The following is a 20,478-nucleotide window of genomic DNA, read 5'->3' as shown; positions in this document are numbered from 1 at the left end:
TTTAAGGAAAAGATGTTTTGAAAAGTAACCTCTAAATTTGCACACACAATTATTTATGCATGCAAAAACTTGAATGTGAGTGTACAATGAGATGCCATAAAGAAATGAGCATAAGCCTGAGAGGAAGGCTTGAGTTTTAATCAGGGCTCTGCATTAATTTTCTGGGTGTGTTATGCAAATAACTTAACCTCCATGTGTCTCAGTTTCCCTTTCTGCAAAATGAAGATGACATTTCCATTTCTTACCACAGTCTGAAGAAAATTCTTAGCAATAGTTGAAGATGTAAAGTGCTATGGGTGGACTGATTCTTGGTAATTTTTTGATTCAGTCTGAGATTCTGAATACATAAAATGTGCATCCTGATCCTGCCAAGGTTTATGCACTTTGTGCTCCATTTTATGCACTGTAATTAGTGCTGTTGCTTTCAGTGGAAGTTCTCCCAATATATCCAAGTATAAGACTTGGTGACAGAAGGGAAGGGGTAGGACACACTCATCAGTGGGTTACACAAGCACATGTACAAATCCTTCCAGAGGTCTTGCTCCTTAGTGGAAATAGCATTACAGACCCAAACACTTTCCATGTGCAGTGAGCGATGTGAGCTCACTGGTGTGTCAGCTCAGGCTCTGGCTGAGCCATCACTTTAGTGCAGCAGGGGGAAAAAGGGGACAAGCGGGAGCACTGTTCACCCCAGGCTCCTGAGCTATGCAAAAGCAGTAGCTCTGGCCAGAGCCCATGCCAACAACTGGTGAGTTCTGGAAACTCAGTGCATGTACAGAGCTCTAGCCGTTGTTCTTTCCTCTACGGCCTTTTGCCCATTTCTGATTTTAAGGTTTGGCCTGCTTGAAAAAAGGTTGAACTCAACTGACTTGCACAACGCCAGCTCCAAGATTATTAGCTCAGTTACCAGGAGAGTTGTTTCCAAAAAACAAATATTAATTACTAATAACATTTAAATTTGCTTCCTGGGCAGCTCCAGCAGAACCTATTAAAGGAGGCAAGAAACTGAATGGTTTTTTTCATTATTCACTCTTTAGAACTGAGGGTAACAGACATTTGTAAAACTCATAGAAAATGCCTCCGCTACATTTGTAAACGTTTTTTTCCTATTTGTTAACAGAACTATGGAGATGGGACTCACTATGATCACATGGCAAGCAGGGACCTGGGGTCACATGACAATCTTTCTCCTCCTTTTGTCAATTCCAGAATACAAAGTAAGAAATTCAATTTCCTAACTTAATTTTTTTTAAAGTAGAGAAAAAAGGAGGTACAGTGTGGTGGCTTTCTGTTCCAGTCCCTTTTTTTGGTGTTTTTGTTGTACAAAGTCCTTGAGCTATGCCATATTTAGAGAAATATACACCAGTGCCATTTACTGAATGTAATGTATTTTCTTCTCATAAGAACAATTTGATGTTTGAAGTGGTGACTGTTCTGGGTTTTTTTTAAACATAGAGGTAAATGGTCTTTTCCTGAAGCTTAACTGTTTTCTTTAAATATGTGATCCCTTAGGAAAGCAAATGACAATATTTTATGCATTCCAGGTATAAAAAGGCTTCTTGAATGTATTGCAAATAACTTTATTAAAGGGTACAGAGAGCTTAAACATTTTCTTTCTTTGGAGCATAATGGATCTTTGCCTATGGGGACCCGTAGAATCTGTGGCTGCCAACTTCTGGTTTTAAGACAGGGTGCTTGAAATGTGCTTTTATTTGGACAAACTATATTTAGTCCATGGCATCTGGTAAATGAACCCCCACAGTTTGGAATAGTTTGGGGATCCCTGAATTATCAATTGAACTAGATGTATATAGATGCAGTTTAGCAGCAATAACCATAGTAATAGAAAGGGTAAAATTATTTGCAAGTAAACGATAGCTACTTTCTTTCATTCTAGTTGATAAATGAGCTTGGTTAAAGTAAATATATGATGCAAAAATATTAGTAATCTTTCCACTTGGCCAAGATCACACCCTTTACTGCGGTTGTCAATGAACTAACTGAAAAGCCTTGCTTTAAACAATTGAACCTTAGCCAAAGAAAACAGTGCTGTAACTATGATATATCTTTCTTCAACTCCTAAAATATGTCTTGTCTTTTAATATTAAGAAATATTTGTGAGTTGTTCAACATATGGGACAGTGTTGGAGCTTGTATTCATTTGTATATATTCATACACAAAACATGCTTAAAACAATTTCAAGGGGCTGACTTCAGCCAAACACAACATGGAAATTTCGACACTCCCTTTTAAATGCACGCCATTGGATTTAGATAGTGCAAAGAGATACTTTGCAAATAGCTGCACACTTCTTTGAAACCCACTGGCTGAGTGATGCTTTCAAGTTTAACCTTTTAATTTGAATCTTTAAAACATAAACATATCTCTCTTTCCCCTCTGCCCCTGGCTCGCAAAAAGAAAAGAAAAACCCCACTCTAGACTTTGATTGTTTTTGCCAAGTTTGGGGGAAATGCTGCCTTCCCTTGTTTCAAAAAGGAATCATTACAATAAAGTACATTGTAAGCACATTTTTAAGAATAAAAACAACATCTCTGATTAGTATTTTCTGAAAAACAAACACAGTTTTCTTAAATCCTGGCATGTGAGTATCAAAGTCAAAGCTCCACCACAGCTAACAGAGTAATCAGCCCCTTGAGTTTTTTAAAAAACTAGCAATCCTTTTTAATTCAAGATGTCTATCAGCACTTCGTTTGCAACGGTCAACATGCTGAAAGGTCCCGGAAGTGGTACGTTTCTGCAGCCTCCTTAAGTTGCCGTGAGTGTTTATATTCGTTGAAAAATAAATTCAGCTGGAAATAGGAATACCGATATTTCTTCATGTGTAGATTATTAGATGTACCTGAACGTGAGGGAGCAGCTACAAACTTCAGGCCAGTGTGCTGTTGTGAAATAATTCGTGCCTGATGCTGGAACTAATCAGCTCGCTCCTGCCGTCTGAAGTTATTTTGTAACCTTAATTTAAAATCCTTCTCTGTTAATTAGAGCAAACCCCTTTTAACTTATTTCTGTTTAGGCAGTAAAAGTCAAGGAAACCATACTATTTTATTTCCTCAGTTCATTTCAGCTCCTAAGGCCTCGACTGTATCCTGCTTGTTCAGGTGTGCAAGAGCAGAAGATATCACAACAAGGCTGCATGTGCCCCCATGCAGAGGCAGGATATAATCTCATTAGGGAGTGGAGATCGTGCTCCCTGTTAGCAGCCACCTAAAATGGGAGAGAGAGCAGGAGTGGATGGTGGCACTGGTTTTCTACCTCTGGTGACACCTGGCAGCTGGTCAGGCTCATGAGGGAACATATGCTGTACCTCTTACAAGACTGAAAAGGCTGTTCCTGTGGTATGCACTTCTCAGGAGGTCCCCAGGGTCAGACTGCATTTCTCCTGGAGCTTCTGGCATAACTCTTGTACACCCCCAACACTGGTTATAACAGAAGCAAATCCTAAATGTGGAAACCAAGGCCATCTGCTGCACTGTGCTAAGGAATGTTACAATGTCTGTGAGTCTCCCACTGTTCCTAATGAAAGCGCTGTTCTGTCAGATAAGCTGTCTGGTCGAATACACGGCCATTTATTGTTTTCAGAGCGTTACTTTTTCCACCTCAAGCAGATTTTTAGGAAGAAAAGAACTCTGTTTTGGAGTAGATGTTTTACCTGACATGAGCAAGACTCTTTCCATGCTGAAACCAAGGCAGTATCCTGCTTAGTAGAAGAGCAGGGAACAGGTTACTAACCCTTTTTAAAAGCTAGGAGTCTCAAGGAGGATCATTTTCAAATATGGATAAAGAATTCCTTGTGGGATGATACATTTTTTAGTACTTCTTGGAGGCACCGGTACTTGGGTGCCTTCATCCCACTGAACTATCTCCTATCTTTTGTGTCTTGTGCAGCACTGGGCACTCATAACAACAACGTTAATGGTAATGCTATTTATTAGCGGTGTGTGAAGCGGGCCTTATTTGATTCAGATTCAGCCTGAATCAGGGACAGTGATTCAATTTGTCGATTCGGATCACTGTCCCTGATTCGATTTGTCTGAATCCGAATCTGAAGATTCAACGCTGATTTGGAGAATCAGCAATTCGGCCATAGATGCAGCTTTAGATGTTTTTTCTACAACCCTTGAGGTACCAGCGCAGCTTGTAAACAGGAGTGCAGGGGCCTCCACCTGCTTGGCAGCGAACCTGGAAGTGGACCCAGAAGTGGATCCATTAGGAGGGTTCCAATTCGATTCAGAGAGATTAAAGGGTCCTCTGATTCAATTTGGATTTGGAGATTCAGCCTCTGAGTTGGGCCGAATCTCCACCAAATCAAATCAGGGACCAAAACTTTGCACAGCCCGACTATTTATCTCCCAAATACTGCCACATTGGGAACCGCTGTTAACCTGTGCTGATTATACTGTATTTGCGTTTTTAGGGTGAATTCTAGATAGTGCAACTTAAATGAGGCACCTTACTATTTCTTCAGCTGACTCCATCCAGAGCTAAAATGGGAAGTTGCTTGCAATACACAGTTTATTGTTTTCCCTTTTCTTGTCCAGTCATCAGATTATCCAAAGAAAAGGTCCATAGAGATTCTAGTGTTGAGCCGTGTGTGCCTGAAGAGTCACACTGTCATTTTATCCTCCTCCTCATCTTAATGTGAGCAAACAATACAGATGAAGAACCTAATTGTCAACCCATGTGAGCCAGTTTTACATTGGTGTAACTCTGCTGATGTCAGTGAAGTTAGCCCTGACAAAAGAATAAGGCCATAATAAGTACTCTCTGAGTCTACTAATGCATGAGAAATCAATCCGAATTCTCAAAACAATTGATTATAGCAATTTAACGCATGACCAAGGGATGCTGATTTTGTGTTTGTGTCCTTAAAGCAGGTGAAGGATACCTCACCAATTTCTACAGATGTGCATCCAAAATCAGGTTATGTACAGCCTTAGATTGGTGCCACAAGCACAGGGAGAGAGAATACAAGAAACCTTCTCTCCTATTTCACACTCAGTTCAGGGGCCAGATGCAATCCGAGTCATTCTCCCCATAAAACACAAGGAGGCTGACATCAGCATTAATCTAATTAAAACGAGCCAGGACATTTCTTCCTACCACTACACCAGACCACAGGGTTATGTTGTACAAAATGAGGCCCCTGGCATAAGCTTTTTCAAGCATTGTGCTTGAAAAAACATTTATAAATGTCCTTAATCTGGGGTTTTGGTTTATTGGTTCTTCCTGTGTGTGGCTAGTTTGTAGTCCTAACTCTCCAGAAAGAACAGTTTTTCAGGCAAAAAGGATTTGTTATAATTAGGCCTACATGTTAAAGATGGTATCCAGTGAACCACACATATGCTGCGGTGCTAGGAAGGCTATGCTAGCTCTGGGGAATTAGCAAAGCTAAATTTATCATGTTGGGAAATGATTTTTTTCCCTTAGACTGTTACTTCTAGATTCTCTTTTTGTAGTGTCAGTCGTAATAATAACCTAGACCCTTTTTGTTGGTTTCATAGGTGTGAATGAACAATGCACATTTTGCCTGGTGAGAATGCAGACTGGGACTGGTAATAGATACTTCAGGGAGTGATTTCATTGCTGTAATTGTGTATCATTCCACACTGGTTGCTCAGTTTCCAGGTGCATTCTTTTGAACTGTTCTTATCCTACCTAAGATAGCTTGCTAGTACATTAATCATTTACCAATATACAGTAACTTGTTTCTAAAACCCCTGTAGCTTAATGGAACTTTTCACTGCAAGGATTAGATTGAGGTTTCAGGCAATGTTGAAGAAAGCTGCTGGCTTATGTGGTGACCTTTGAATCTCATCTGGGTTAGTGGTTGATATTTTGATTTGGTTACCGTGGTCATATTGTGACAGCTGCTGGTTCATTATAATTCAGCTCCTTTGCTCAGTTTGCCTACCAGGAATATTTAGGTTTGTGTTACTTCAAAGTGTTTCTAACTATTCTGAGTTGAATCTAGCACTGTATAAAAGGTGATGCATTAGGAATTCGTTCGATAACTGACAACAGACCGTAAGACAGTGTTTTCAAGCAACAACACTTAGTTGTCGAGAGATAAGTTCTCTCTTTCTCTAACTGTTATGATAGATAACAATTCTATTGATGTCAGCTCTTGGAGTTCTGATATTATTTTAATATACATACCTGAAAAACGAGGTCAGAAACCAGCCTTTTCCTCTCTGCCCATGCAAACAGTATGTGCAGTTACCCTGGCTTTCCCCCCCCCAAATAATTGTAGTATTTAGTGATACTGATTTTATGTCTATTACTGAAAAATCTACTTATTCACATAAACATGTGCTAGAGAACTATTACAAACTACTACTACTATGAGGTTTGATTTGAGAATCTTAGATGGACTCAAAATCAGTTTATAAGGGTGGCTTATGTAACTGTTTATGGGTTGTGGAAAATTCCATATTTACTCCAATCTAAAAAGAGATTTCCCCTGCACCCCTCCTCCCCCATTTAACATGGGGGAAGTTCCTCATCTTAGAACTGAGTATGATGGTGGGTGAGCAGGTGGCTGCTCAGACCTGGGCTCCAACCTCTACCCAGGGCTGGGGCTGTAGCCAAAGCTGCTGCCTGCCCCTGCCCTAATGCTGCTGCCTTTACATCCAGCCACCTGTCCCCTGTAGCCTCTTACTTGCATCTCCCCTGCCATGACACCTCTGCTCTGCAGCCTCCTCCTCTCTTTCACCCCTCTTACTATTACTCTATGCTGGTAGGATCCATCCATGCTGCAGCCTGGCACTGAGCACAGCCCAAGCCTGGCCTCTTAGCAGCAGTGGACATCCTGCATGGCTGCTATGGTGGCTGGACTGAGGCCATGTCCCAGGCTAGAAAGGGGACAGAGTCTGCCAGCACAGAGCAAAGGTAAGGGGAGGAGGGGAAAAGGAACAGAGGCTTGGGGGAGGAAGAATGGGGAACAAATATAGAGGCAGAAAGGTGGGGGGGGGGTGCTGAGGCTGCTGGGGGGAAAGGAGGGGGCACAGGGCAGGCACAAGCAAAAGTTAGGCTTCTTGGCTTCCCAACACCACCTTCCCCCTAGTAGCTGCCCCCTCCACCCCAGCAGTGTGGGGGATGGGGATGAATTAAAGATGACCCTCATTAAAGATGAATTAAAGATTCCATAATTGGAATCTATACATGGGAAATTTTAACAAAATTATATTTTTCCATGTATAGAATATAATTGTGGGGGGTCATCTTAAATTCAGGGTCATCTTAGATTCAAGCACCCTCCTTTTGAAATGTTTTTTATCAGCATGCTTTTGTGAGAGCTGGGCCTTCAAGTCTGGCAGAGATAGGCAGGACCACTTCTAAACTGAACATGGTGCATTTAGTTTTTCTCTCTGTTCTGAAGGAGAGCTAAAAATTCTTATGTCTTGCCATGCTTTCCCCTTAATTTTTAACTTAGCATATGGCATATTTCTATCAGAGAAATTAACTGAAGACTTCAATGATGATGAATAACTTAAACTGGATACATTTTTCTGTGTGAGATTGTCTAATATTATATATTCTTCATTAAAACTAACACTGAAAAATAGCATTTTCTATTAGAACACGGCTTTAGGTAAGACTCCTGAGTCCCTTTTTCAGCTTGGGAACTAGCCTGCTGTGTACTCTTCACTTAGGTACTTATTCTCTTTCTGTGTCAGATTAATATGTGTGTTTCCATCAATAAAATAAGTAATATAATAATTTTCTATTTGATTAACAGTGTTTGAAAGGTTTAACACATTTCTGTCTTTAAAAGATTTTGTATTTGTGGGATATTCCATTAAAGTATAACGTTTATTATCAGTTCTTATGCTATGCAATTACCTTTGAACAGTCTTTATTGTGCTGTGATTTTTAAAATTCTGTACTTTATTGACCATGTTACTGTTGCTTATAGGTAGGACTGGTATTTCTACCTATAGTTAAGGTAGTCCAACTTTTTCCATTATAAACCCTGATTTTATTTGCAGATTAAAGCTAAAAGTATTTAGGATAAATAGTGCTTTGTAGAAACTTTTAAAAATGATTGGACCACTTCCTAGAACATTATAATGTCAATGAAATCTATAATGTTATTGAGGGGGACATTACCTTGGTGTGCTCATTAAGAAGCTCTAACACAACTTTGCATCAGTGAACCACATTACATTTTTCTGTGAGGTTATCTTGACATCAGGAGATACATTTTTCCACGTCTAGGGAAAATAACTGATAGCTGAGAAAATGACAACTCTCTACAAAATTTCAGTTCAGACCTGCTCAATTGAATCTTGTTTGGTAGTTACAACTAGGGGTGCACTGATAAAGATTTTTTGGGCCAATACTGATGGCAAATTATTGACCATGCATATCGGCTGATATCGATCTGATTGCTGATATAAAGCCCGTCAGCTTAGAGAGCAGCATCCAGCTGGTACATTTGTGAGGGTGAAGGGGCATGGGGGATGCAGACGGAGGTGCCCCCAGTGAGGGAGGGAGCAGAGCTGGGGCTGGGGCAGGTGCTGCACAGACCGGGTGGGATGTGTTATGGAGCCATGGCTCATCCAGGGAGTGGGGGGTGGCTCCTCCTGCTGTGCACACCCCTGTGGAAGGCATGGGAGGCATGTGCCCCTGGATCTGTGCACAGGGCGAGAGTGGGCTGCCCACTGTGGGCTGGAGCCCAAGGGTGTACTGGGCCTTTCCTGTTGGCTGTGCTCAGGGAGGGTGGGTGGCAGTGGTGCTGGGAGGTAAGGGTTATGAAGGAAGCTACAACCATTCCTTCCAGTGCCACTGCCTCCTGCCCCACTCAGCCCAAGCACAGCCACTGGGGAGAAGCTGGAGCCCCAAGTATGCAGCGGCAGGAGCTGCACCCACCTCCCCCCATCCCTGCCCTCCTGTGTCTCCCAGATAAGCTGTGGCTCCATCTCACCCTCTGTCCTGCCCTGTCTATTCATTGCCTGCTGCTGCTCCAGCCCCAGCCCCAGCCCCAGCCCCACTCCCTCCTTCACCACAGAGGCCTTGATCTGCCCCCCCCCCCCCCACACCTCTTCCTTCCTCCATGCCCCTTCTCCCAAACAAATACCAGCCTGACACTGCTCTCCAAGCTGCCAGGCTGCACTCCTGGCCATGTGCATGCTGCAGTTGCATGCATGCACGCAGCACTTATTGGTGACATTATTTGCCACATCAGCCAAAAAAGCCAATTGCAATAATGACAATTTTCCATTTATTGATGCTGCTATGATATGAACCAATGTATCAGTGTACCCGAGTCACAACTAAGACATATCTGGTCAGGTATAGTACTGAAGCTTATGTTCAGGAACTTGAGTCCAGAGAAAGAAATCAGGATCATAGAAATGGTCTGGAACCAGAAATCAAACCACAGTCCAGATGTTGAAGAAATGGTCATGAACAAGCTGGAATCAGAGAGGTGGAATGATGTGCACTGAAATATAGTCTCCCATGTGGATCTGTGCTTCTTGCTTGTTGTCTGTGACATATGTTTCTATAGTTGCCATCCCCGTTATGGTAACATTCACCACCACCTTGTGCTTGTGTGTACTGTCTGCTGCTGAATACCAAAATTTTCTTGTAAAAGTGGTAGACAATGGTCTGGGGACCAGTAGAGTCAAGGTCTTGGAATGTATCCCTAGTTGCTACATTATAAAATGGGTTCACTTTAAGCAAATTTGAGTTGTATGCCATCTTCCAGGAACGCATGTACAGCATAAAGTGAGGGAAACCTAGATATCACATTAGCATGACAGAGCCTGGCACCGAACCCAGGAGTTCTGAGTTTCTGTATTCTGTTGTTGTCTGCAAATACCCCTCAAATTCGTTGAGAAAGCGTGTACCATGTCCCTCTAGTATCTGATTTACACAAAAGAGAACGTCATGCTACTGCTACCAGTAACTCCAGTAGTTCAAATGGGAGAAGCATGTCTTACGAGTTCTAAGGTCTGAAGCCTGTTAATGACTGAATTTGGCAGTGCAGTTTCTTTTCATTTAAAAAATACTTCCAAAATAAAAACCTACATTAAAAAAAAATGGTAACTCAAATCCTTAACAGCTAGGAACTGCTGGAACTGCGGTTCATAGCTGGAGTACCGCATCCAGTTTTGGGCTCCGCAATTCAAAAAGGATGTGGAGAAGCTTGAGAGAGTGCAGAGGAGAGACATGCGCATGATCAGAGGTCAGGAAAACAGACCTTATGATGAGAGGCTAGGGCTCTGCAGCCTGGAAAAGCGCAGGCTGAGGGGTGATCTGGTGGCCACCTATAAATTTATCAGGGGTGCTCATCAGGATCTGTGGGAACGTCTGTTCACCAGAGCGCCCCAAGGGATGACAAGATTGAACGGTTACAAACTCTGCTGCGACTGATTCAGGCTGGACATAAGAAAGAACTTCTTCACTTTCTGAGCCCCCAAGGTTTGGAATAGACTGCCGCCAGAGGTGGTTCAAGCACCCACTTTGAACACCTTCAAGACACATTTGGACATTTATCTTGCTGGGATCCTATGATCTCTGCTGACTTCCTGCCCTGGGGCAGGGGGCTGGACTCGATGATCCTCTGGGGTCCCTTCCAGCCGAAATGTCTATGAAATCTCTGAAACTAAGGTAGCCGATAGGGGTGTGCAAAATGGGCCATACTCGATTTGGATTCAGCCCGAATCAGGGACAGTGATTCAATTTCTTAATTTGGATCACTGTCCCAATTCGATTCAGCCAAATCTGAAGATTTGATGCTGATTCGGCCATAGACACAGATTTAAATATTTTTTCTACATGCCTCGAGGTACCAGGCATGGCTCGTGAACGCTGCAGTGCTGGGGTGGATGGAGTGTCCCACAGGAGTGCAGGGAGTCCCCCTGCATGCTTGCTGGCAAACCCAGGAGTGGACCAGAAGTAGCTTGGCAATTGGCTGTGGGAGGACCCTGGGTGCTCCCCCAGATCCAGGAGACATTAGGCAATGAGCCGAGGGGTGCAGGGTGGGTCACCTGCATGCTCCCCAGTGGACCTGGAAGTGGACCAGAAGTATTTGGTCCACTTCTGGGTCCACTGCTGAGCACACTGGGGATTCCCGCTCCCCGTACTCCCATGGGACACTCCATCCGCCCCAGCATCTCAGCATTCATGAGCCACCTGGTACCTCGAGGTATGTTGAAAAGACATTTAACACTGTGTCTATGTCCAAATCATCTAATCTTTCCGAATCTCTCTGATTTGAAGGGTTCCGATTCGATTCAGAGAGATTAAAGGGTCTCCTGATTTGATTTAGATTTGGCGATTTGGTCGCCGGGTTGAGCCAAATCTCCACTGAATCGAATCAGCGACAAAAGCTTTACACAGTCCTAGTAGCCCTTACAAAATAATTCACCCCTCCCCTATTTATATGCCTTTTATCAGGCCCTTCACCCCTGTCTCGTTTCTGACCCTGGGGACCTCCTGGGAAGGTGAGGAATGATTGAGTCAGGGGAATACAAAAATGTGACAGATGGTCCTCTGGGTAAAGAAGCTGAATGCCAACTTGGAGATCTGGATCCCATCCCTTTTCACTCCCAAAAGGTTCTTATATGTGATGCAAGTCATATACACTAGACTCTGCAGGTAGCCACTAAATTGTTTGCTTTGCATATTCTGGGTGCTCAATATGAGACCCCTGGGATCAGATTTACAGAAGGGCTGAGTACCTGCAACTGCAACTTGAATCAATATGCACTGTGCTTTGAACATATAAACATGCTGAGCATCTGAAAAATCAAATCCCAAGTGTCTTAAATTAGGCACCCAAAATTAATGGACACTTGCAACAATTTTTCATATTTATTTTTGTGGGATTTAGTTTCCTGACTCTAAAATGGGAATGCTAATGCCACCTGACCATATAGACATGTTGCAAAGATCAGTTCATTTGTATCTGTGAGGCACTCGGCTTCTTGGATGAGAGCACCAAAGAAATTCCTTGGAGGAAATAAATAACATCTGTATTCAGTGCAGACTCTGCATGGTTTGCAATATATAAGCCTACCTCATACATAAGAAAGAGGATATGAGAAATATTGAATAAATATCCATTTACAGAATAAAGTATGTTTGATACAGATATTCATTCTTGGCTTGAGCTTGAAAGGTGACCAGGAACTAGTGGCTAGCAGTGAAGAGACCTAGAACTGTTTTTTTCTGGGCCTAATTGGCCTATTTAATGTGGTCAGGCGGTATTTATCCTATCACCTGTGTACTTAGAAAGCAATGAATTTCATTCAGGTTCTTTAGTCCAGGTGGGAAGTACAATAAAAGAAACTAGACCAAATATAGTCTCCATTTGGTCCTCTTATATCATTTTAATTGTTGAAGATATTTGCCTGAGGGGAAGGTCCTAACTTTCTCATTGCTAGCTTTTACATTTTTTGGAAGCTAGAAAGGTTCATACGAAATTTAATACTAGCTTTGGCTTGATATATTTTTCATTTACTGTGAAAAGGAAACATGCATTTGTTTTAGTGATGTCTGAATTTTTTTGTTTGCATTATTCCTGGAGAGAAACATGCACTGTACAAGCTCCTTCTGTAATACCCCTGGTTTCTTAGCAAGATTATAATCAACATCTTAAATTTGGCCTGACAGATGTATCCCCCAGTTTACAAGGATACATTTGTCTAATTGATATCAAAGTTCTCCTATTGCATTACACAGTGGGCTGAAAATGTTATTCTTGGACAGAAGTTTGAGTTCACAACAAATCATAACTGAGACGTGTGGGTTGGGTTTTTTGGGGGATTTTAATGTTTACAAATTCACAGAATGTTTATGAATGCATAGTTTATGACTGATGCATGAAGTGGATGAATGGAAGGTTCATAAAAAGCCAGAGAAACTCCGACATGCAAAAGTGCACAGACAACTTCACCAGGACAGACACTTCTCTTCTGTGTTGTGAGGATAAATGATCAATTAGGGGTAAAAATGAGAGAGGGGGAAAAATATTTAACGTCCCCCAGGGAAGAAAAGTAATAATCATATTAAGAGATTAGTTACAAATAGGATTCTATGGTACAGTGAAATCCATTTAAGTGTATAGATTCTAGACTGAGAAAGGGCTATGCAATTACCCAAACTCAATGTAAAGTATACTTATTAATGACAAGAACATTCTGCATGAAGTTTTTTGTACTTTGTTAAGGCTTTTTAAAGCATCTTAAGGCATCTTGTTAAGGCCTCCTTAAAGCATCTACTTTTCAGATGCTTTATTTGTCTAACAGCAGCCTTGAGATTGAGGTTGTCGGGACCTTGTCAGTTGGAGGCTGCTTTAGATACCTTGACATTGACAGCTCCTAGTCAAGTTTCACCGATTATGCAGTTAAGCAGAGTACAATTATGTTACAAAGTAGACAGTGGGACTGAGAGTCCCTGGATGTATCTACACTATGCTTTACTGCAGAGTAGACTGTGCAGTAAAGCATCACCATCTACACATGCACTGGTATTAGGGTGCAGTAAATTAATTAACTCTGCTGTAAGATAGTACTGTTAGGGACAGTGCTATCTTATGGCAGGGTAATTTACTGTGCTGCAACACACCATGTAGATGCTGACTGTGGGCATACATAGCACACAATAAGCCTAGCTAGCTGGGGGTCTGCTCCGCCGCAGCTCAGATATTTGCTGTCCTTGCCGCAGGTCAGGCGCAGCTGGTAAACTCGGACTGGTGGGGTGGTGGAGTGCTCCACGGAAATGGGGAGGGGTGGATTTGCAGTTGGCTGGGAGTGGGGGGAGGGGGAGGTTGAAGTCGGCCGGGCACTCCGGCCGGTAGTAAGGATGCTGCAAACCCCCACCCCCCTGCTGCCAGCCAGCTGCAACCCCTCGCTCCTGTGGTACGCTCCACCACCCCACCAGTCTGAGTTCACTAGTTGTGCCTGGTGCATGTGTAGATGCTGCGCCTGGGATCAGTTCACTCCAGCTCATACTACTCCAGAGTTTATTGCCTTGCACATGTAGATGCCTAGGTACTTAAGTGTGGTTTATGGATTTAGCTGCTATTTAGATAACTGATGATTGTTAAAATGTAAGTAATAGGCAAATGTTTGGGACTGCTGCTGTGTTATGCCTTTATAAGTTATGTACTTACTCAATCTGCTAATACTTTTCTCGTAGAGATAAAACTTAGCTTCCCCTTATTCCAGTGGTTTTTTAAATTATGTTTGTCCTTGTCTGTTCTCTGTTAGGTGTTCATGTGCCCCTTGTATCTGATGCTTGAGATTTTTAGCTAACAGTGTTTAAACCAAGCCTAAAGTGGTTGGTGTAAGACCAGATAATATTCAATCCCTGCTCACCATTTTTGGCTTAAGACAGGTGGTGGTCTACTTTCCTTCTAGCTAGTTATCAGTTGATACATGTATATAGTCTTGTTGTGTAGTTTTCTAATAGCTTTTAGGACAGTTGTAGGTCTTTGGCATATCCTTTTTATAGGTTTAATCAATTTTGTGGAAATGTTCACTTCTTGCTTTACTGCAGACATCAGCTATCATCGTGCCAATATCAAAGGATGTCTTCTTAATGGACAGGGTATCTATACCCTCAGATGGAGCCTAGTACTCTTGACATTTATGCTGTACCACCCTAAGGTAACCCCAGCTGAAAAAGGACCTATTCAGTTATAAAAGTTATTCTTTTGCAAGTATAGCATTTCTAACCATCAGGCAGATCTCACAAAATTTTTCTACATTATGATAAAATTGTATTGACAGGCTGCTGCCAGGACAGAGAAAGTAGTTATGCCTATGTGTGTGGGCCAGTTAGAATGTTTCTTGAGTAGTGTAAGATGGGGCAGGTGAGTAGGGCATCAGCTCCAAGTGCCAGCTTAGAGTGCTTGAATGGCTGCCCCTTGGGAGTCTTTGTCCCAGCAGTAAAAGAGTTATGCCAAGCAGTAGCAGGCAGTGCTGTGGCAGTAACAACTGTGTGCAGGATATCACAGAAGCAGCAGCTGGCAGTGGGCGGACAGCAGCGCAGCAGCAGTAGCTGTCAGGGTCTTTGAGTCCAAAGGGCAGGTAAGCCAAGTTGCAGGTTTCACCCAGGTCACAAAACATGTTCGTTATGCATCAGTGTCTCTGTAAGTGACTCCGGATGCTACAGATAGTGCTTTGCAACATGGAAACATCAATTATGATATAGTAACTATAGTGATTCCAAGTGTCATGAAGTCTCAAACAGATCTATCCCATGGGAGAAAATCTACTGTTGAAGGGGCCCCAGTTTGATTGGCTAAGAGAAGGATGAAGCTTCCATTTGTTAAAGATACCCAATCCCCTTGTGCTCTTTAGAGGGTGTATACAGGACTAAAGAGGAAATGCTAAAATCCAGTGTTATTGAAGGCAGAGGTCAAGTCCATCTGGCTTCTATTATCAAAAAACCTTGGAGTCTCCAGAACATGTCAACTTCTTCAGAAACAAAGTGTCTCTTCATTGCAGTCAGCATCAGCTGGCAAGCAGCCTTTCTGACAGGTTTGCTGAGAGCTTGCAAATTAACTGCCTTTCCATATCTTGTTCCTTCTCCTTCCCAATGCCCTTAGAAGATGCTTCTTTCTATTTCTGAGGTCCTGAAACTCTAGAACATCAGGAGAGTGGTTCAAAGAAATAGCAATAGCATAGTATATGATCCAGTGTGCTAGTAGTATTCCTTCTGTGCACCTTCCTATGGGGAGGAGTCTATTTAGGGGGCCCTCTTATGGGAGCTTAATTATGAAAGAAGTGGGTTTTTTCTATCCTTTTGGTCATATAGAAGTAGTTTGTAATACATGGGAAAATACTTCTGTTCCTAATAAACCCTCATCCCCAAGAAGCAGGGATAGTAGAAGCCCATTCTGGACATCAGAATGCTTAACAACTTGTGAAATCACCATTAGGAAGGACACGTTACTATCAATGATGCCATCACGAGAGCTGGATTAATATTGTATGGTTCTTAACTTTCAGCATGCTTCCTTTTATTTTACTGTATGTTCCATGTATAGAAAATATCCACAAGTTGTTGTAGGTCAAAATTGTTATCACCGTTGTGCCTTACCTTTTGGTCTATCTGTAACCCAACAAATATTCCCAGTAGTGGCTCACTTAAAAGGATAGGGGAAATCAGGACACCTATACCCAAGAATAGTTAGTTGTTTGGATAGGCTTTATCTGTTTGATACCACAGAAAAGTCTATTTTAATGACCATCTAATTGATAGAGTTTACAGAAGCTGTGCTAGATTTTTAAAAAGTCCAGAATTGATCAAAAATCATAATCAAGTTTTGTCTCTCAATTTCTGACAGTTACTCAAAGGACAGTCTGTCAAAGAATAATGACTAGTTTGATCTTGCTTGGCCAAATAGCCTTCTGGATCTTCATAATATTACATGTCTTGCTTTATCCATTCTTCATGCAGAACTATATAAAATCCAAACATACCAGTTGGGATCTGCCCCTAGTCCAACAGAAGACTATTATGAAGTAGGGCTGTGCAAAATGCTGTTTCGATTAGTTTCGAGTTTGAAACAGCAAAATCGAAACAAAGCAAGGGTAGTCAAAACTTTTTGAGTTTTGAAGCTCTAGCTGGGCTTGCCTGCAGGGAAATGGAAAGTAAGGAGAGGGAGGGGGAAGGGGGGAGAAGGACTGCTTTCATATTGACTGTAGCTGACCAGTGACTGTGATCCTTCCCTGAGGTCTCTTCCAATCCCAGTGCTCTGGGGGAGGGATGGAAAAACAGCATAAAAGGCAGCATTGTTTGAACTGAACTGCTTTCCGCCTTGGGGTCTGGCAGTTACTGAGCTATCTTCCAGCAGCTCAGGAGCATTAGACAATGAAGGCTACAACTAGCATTGATTTGAATGATTTCCAACTCGATAGCTTAGCCTAGCAAGAGGGATTCCAGAATACCTCTTTCTTTCCTCTAGATGATTTTATTTTATTATATTCATTAATGTATTCTTTTCAATGTTATAATTATGTTGGATATTACACTATAGAATTTAATCTATATAGGAAGGGAGATACATTTATATTTTATTTCTATATATTTATAATTTGTGGCATAAACTGCACACCTTATAAATGTATCCTCATTCCTATATACATTCTGTATATTTGTAAATAGAATCAGCTGAGTTTGTGCTCCACACCTCTCAAGTTTCCCCTAGGGCCAGATCTCCTTCCCCAGAAGGCACTTCAGAGGAGGCTGAGGTAGAGGTTGTAGAGGCAAGAAGCTCAGCTGAGTCTGCTCCTCCTGTTGCTGTGCCTCTGCCTGCTGAGGAGGGGGAAAGTGCAGCGTCTACACACGCACCTGCACCCCAGAAGCAAGCTGGTAGTGTGGTCTGGGATAATTTTGAGCTGGCAGATGATCCAATGTATGCTATCTAAGTGCACTACTGAGCCGAAACCAGCCAGGCTAAGGGAAAAAAATGCATGAGCTGCACCACGGGGATGCTCATGCATCTCTGCAGGCACTGCTCCCTTGCCCTTGCTCCTCCTTAGGCTGGCACCAGCAAGAGCTTGCCCAAAGGGAAGTCCCCTTCTTACTCCAAAGCCCCCATTTCCCCAAAGCAGAGGCAGGCCACCCTGGAACAGTGGGCGAAAGGCGGACAGAAAGTGGGACATGTTGCAATGGTGAGCGAGACCACCCAGAGCATTGGGGAGATGCTTGCTGTCTATGGCCAGCTCTTCTCTTTAGTTGAATGGAGGCTCAGGGTTCAAGTGGCTCATAGTGTTCGTGGCCCCATCCTACCAAGTGTCTGCACTCATCACCTTCAGCAGGACAGAGTAGTTGAGGGAGGAGCTGTGCAAGGCAGGATGCAGGTGGCCTTACACTTCACCTCAGACATCTGGAGCAGTCAGGGTGGAGATCATGCCTACCTCTCCTTCACAGGGCATTGGTGCAACCAGTTAGGCTGTTGGTGGGCTCTCCTTCAAGCCAAGGTGGTAGATGAGTCCCACACGGCAACAGAGATCATGGGGCCAATGAACTGCTTGTTGCAGGGGTGGCTCGTTGGGCAGGGTAGGCTCACCCGTGGGTTCATGGTCACCAACAATTGGGCCAATATAGTTAAGGTGGTCCGTGATGCCAACTTTGGCATCTGCTGTGTGACACAGAAGTTCCACCTCATTATCAGGGATGCCTTGGAGGGGGACAGGGCTGATGGTGATGGTGGCAGCACCACCAGCAAGCTCATTTTGAAATGCAGGAAGGTGGCAGGCTACTTCTACCGGAGCATCAAGGGGGGCAAGATGCTGTGGGACAAACAAGCAGAGCTGAACATCCCACAGCACAAAATCATGCAGGATGTGGAGACTCGGTGGAACTCCACGTACCTGATGCTCAAGAGGCTGGTGGAGCAACAGAAGGCCATCCATGAGATGGCCTTGCTCGGGAAGATTGGGATCTGTGGGCCCCCTTAACAAGGCTGAGTGGAATAACATCTTCCAGATCTTGGTGGTCCTCAAGTCCTTCCTCGAGGCCACTGAAAGCCTCAATGCTGGCAATGCCCTTCTTAACCAGGTGATCCCAGTAGTGAGGGAACTTCAGAGCCAAATGGAGAGCTTCTAAGGGATCAATGTTTCTGGCTGGGGCAAGCCGCTATCACCAGATATCCAAGCACTCATGAGGCAGATGAAGGAGGGCATCTGGAAATGGCTTGATCCTCTGCGGTCAGTATAGTCCACATGCTGGCTGCCATGTGTGACCTGACAGTGAAGAGGAGTGTATGCAGCAGCCAAAGCTTGAATTAGTGGACGGAGGTGCTGGTGAAGAGAGTCAGGGAGGCAGAAAGGTGGAGGTGGTGGGTCATGGAAGAGGGAGATCCACTGTCACATGCTAGCATGCCATCCACCAGCCAGTCTCCTCCTCCACCATAGGTGATGCCAATGTGGGCCATGGGCGTGGCTTCCATGGTGGGGTCTAGAGGCACCAGACCCCACCAGGTAGTACTCAGGCCCTAGTGGATGCCTACCTTGCTGAGGATGTTGAGCCACTGCTGTGCAACTCTTTGGCCTACTGGGCAAGCTGCAGTCAGATGTGGCTGGATCTGGCCATGGTTGCCTGCAAACACCTGTCCTGTCCACTGACCAGTGTTCGACGTGAGAAGGTATTCAGCATTGCTGGGGATGTAGTGACACCCTACCGCACCTACTTGGATCCTGGTTTGGTGGAGCAGCTGGTGTTCCTGAAGGGGAGCCTCCCACTGCTGGGGTTCCCCAAGCTCCAGGTGCAGATGGACTGAGTGCCACCCTCCTCACTCCATCCTCACCTATTTCCTTTCTTCCTTTTTAAAAATCCATTTAATGCCCCACTCTCAGAGCTGAAGAGGACATTCACTGCATCACCAGCCAGTAGGGGAAGAACATGTCCCTGCTGAGCTCCCATGCCAGGACAAAGTTGAAGGTATGGGCTGGGGTTATGGGGAAGGATTCTGCCCCAGGTCCTCAGCATGACCACTAAAATTGTACTCTGCCAGGGTCGGGGAGGCTTGGTGGGACTGCTGGCAGTGTGGCAGTCCCAGGAAATGCCAGGCCTGAGGATCCTCCTGGTGAAACGTGGGTAGGAGGTGCCATAACCTCCAGCTACCACATGCACACACATAGTCCTGGCTGGGAAAAGCCCAGACACATCACAGCTTGACAGGCCTAAGGCTTGCTGGTTGCAGTGGAGTTGTGAGGCTCCAGGTAAGCCCAGCTTAGCTGCCTGGGATGCCAGCTTTGGGGTTGAAAAACTCTTTGTCAGGCTGAGGAAGCACCTGCAGTGGGTGTGTGTGCTGTTCGTGGATGGAAGGAATAGTAAAGCAGCCAGAGGCTGGCATGCAATTCAGGCAAGAAAGCCAATCAGTGACAATAGAAATGGAGGCATCAGGGGCGAGGAACAGGCTGGGGTGTGGAGGGGAAGAGGGATGTAGCAGCACAGGTAAAAGTGGAGATGTACCTGGGGAGTTAGATATCCACAGTGTGTCAGCGTTCCACTGTCTATAATGAGTCCATGAGTTTCTGTACCTACTACCTAGGAGGTTGATGAAGTGAAGTTGATAGATCCGGCTGTGAAAAGTGGTTTGTAAATTCCCTTTCTGTATCACACCTGAGAGACTGGAGATGGAGTGTTTTTCTTGTGAGAAATGTGCCCCCACAGGTAGTTGGATATTCTTGTCTTTGATAGATTCTGGTGTGTGGTTTGTGGGGATACTGGAGTTACGTTGGCAGGTTTTGTGTTTTGAGCTGTAGGAATTTGGCTCCTGGTGATGAGGTTAGGTTAGCAAGGTTCAGTGCTTGTTTGAATTTACAAACCACTTTTCAGAGTCAGGCCTATGAACTTCACTTCGTCAGTTCCTGAGTGTCTTCACCAGAAACTCATGGACTCAGTACGGGCATTGGATTTATGACACACTACAACCTGCCAGACATCTGACACCCCAGGTACCTCCCCACTTTTACCTGCACTGCTAC

The 20,478-nt window shown here is 43.8% G+C and overlaps 1 protein-coding gene across 16 annotated transcripts in view; it reads left to right on the top strand.

The window, feature by feature from the left end:
• Positions 1 to 20,478, top strand: part of TCF4 (transcription factor 4) — a 348,186-nt gene that overhangs the window by 103,224 nt on the left and 224,484 nt on the right. For 12 of the 16 annotated variants that reach the window (XM_090037826.1, XM_090037830.1, XM_090037825.1 and 9 more), the window contains one exon: positions 1,121 to 1,217. The exons of the other annotated variants lie outside the window; for them this stretch is intronic. In XM_090037826.1, the coding sequence (XP_089893952.1) occupies positions 1,121 to 1,217 (97 nt within the window). The remainder of the gene's footprint in view (positions 1 to 1,120; positions 1,218 to 20,478) is intronic. 16 annotated transcript variants of the gene reach the window in all.

The sequence above is a fragment of the Crocodylus siamensis genome, chromosome 3, assembly GCF_052110815.1.
Source record: "Crocodylus siamensis isolate JL-2025a chromosome 3, ASM5211081v1, whole genome shotgun sequence".
In the NCBI taxonomy this organism is placed as follows: domain Eukaryota; kingdom Metazoa; phylum Chordata; order Crocodylia; family Crocodylidae; genus Crocodylus; species Crocodylus siamensis.
This window is presented reverse-complemented; position numbering and strand designations above follow the sequence as displayed.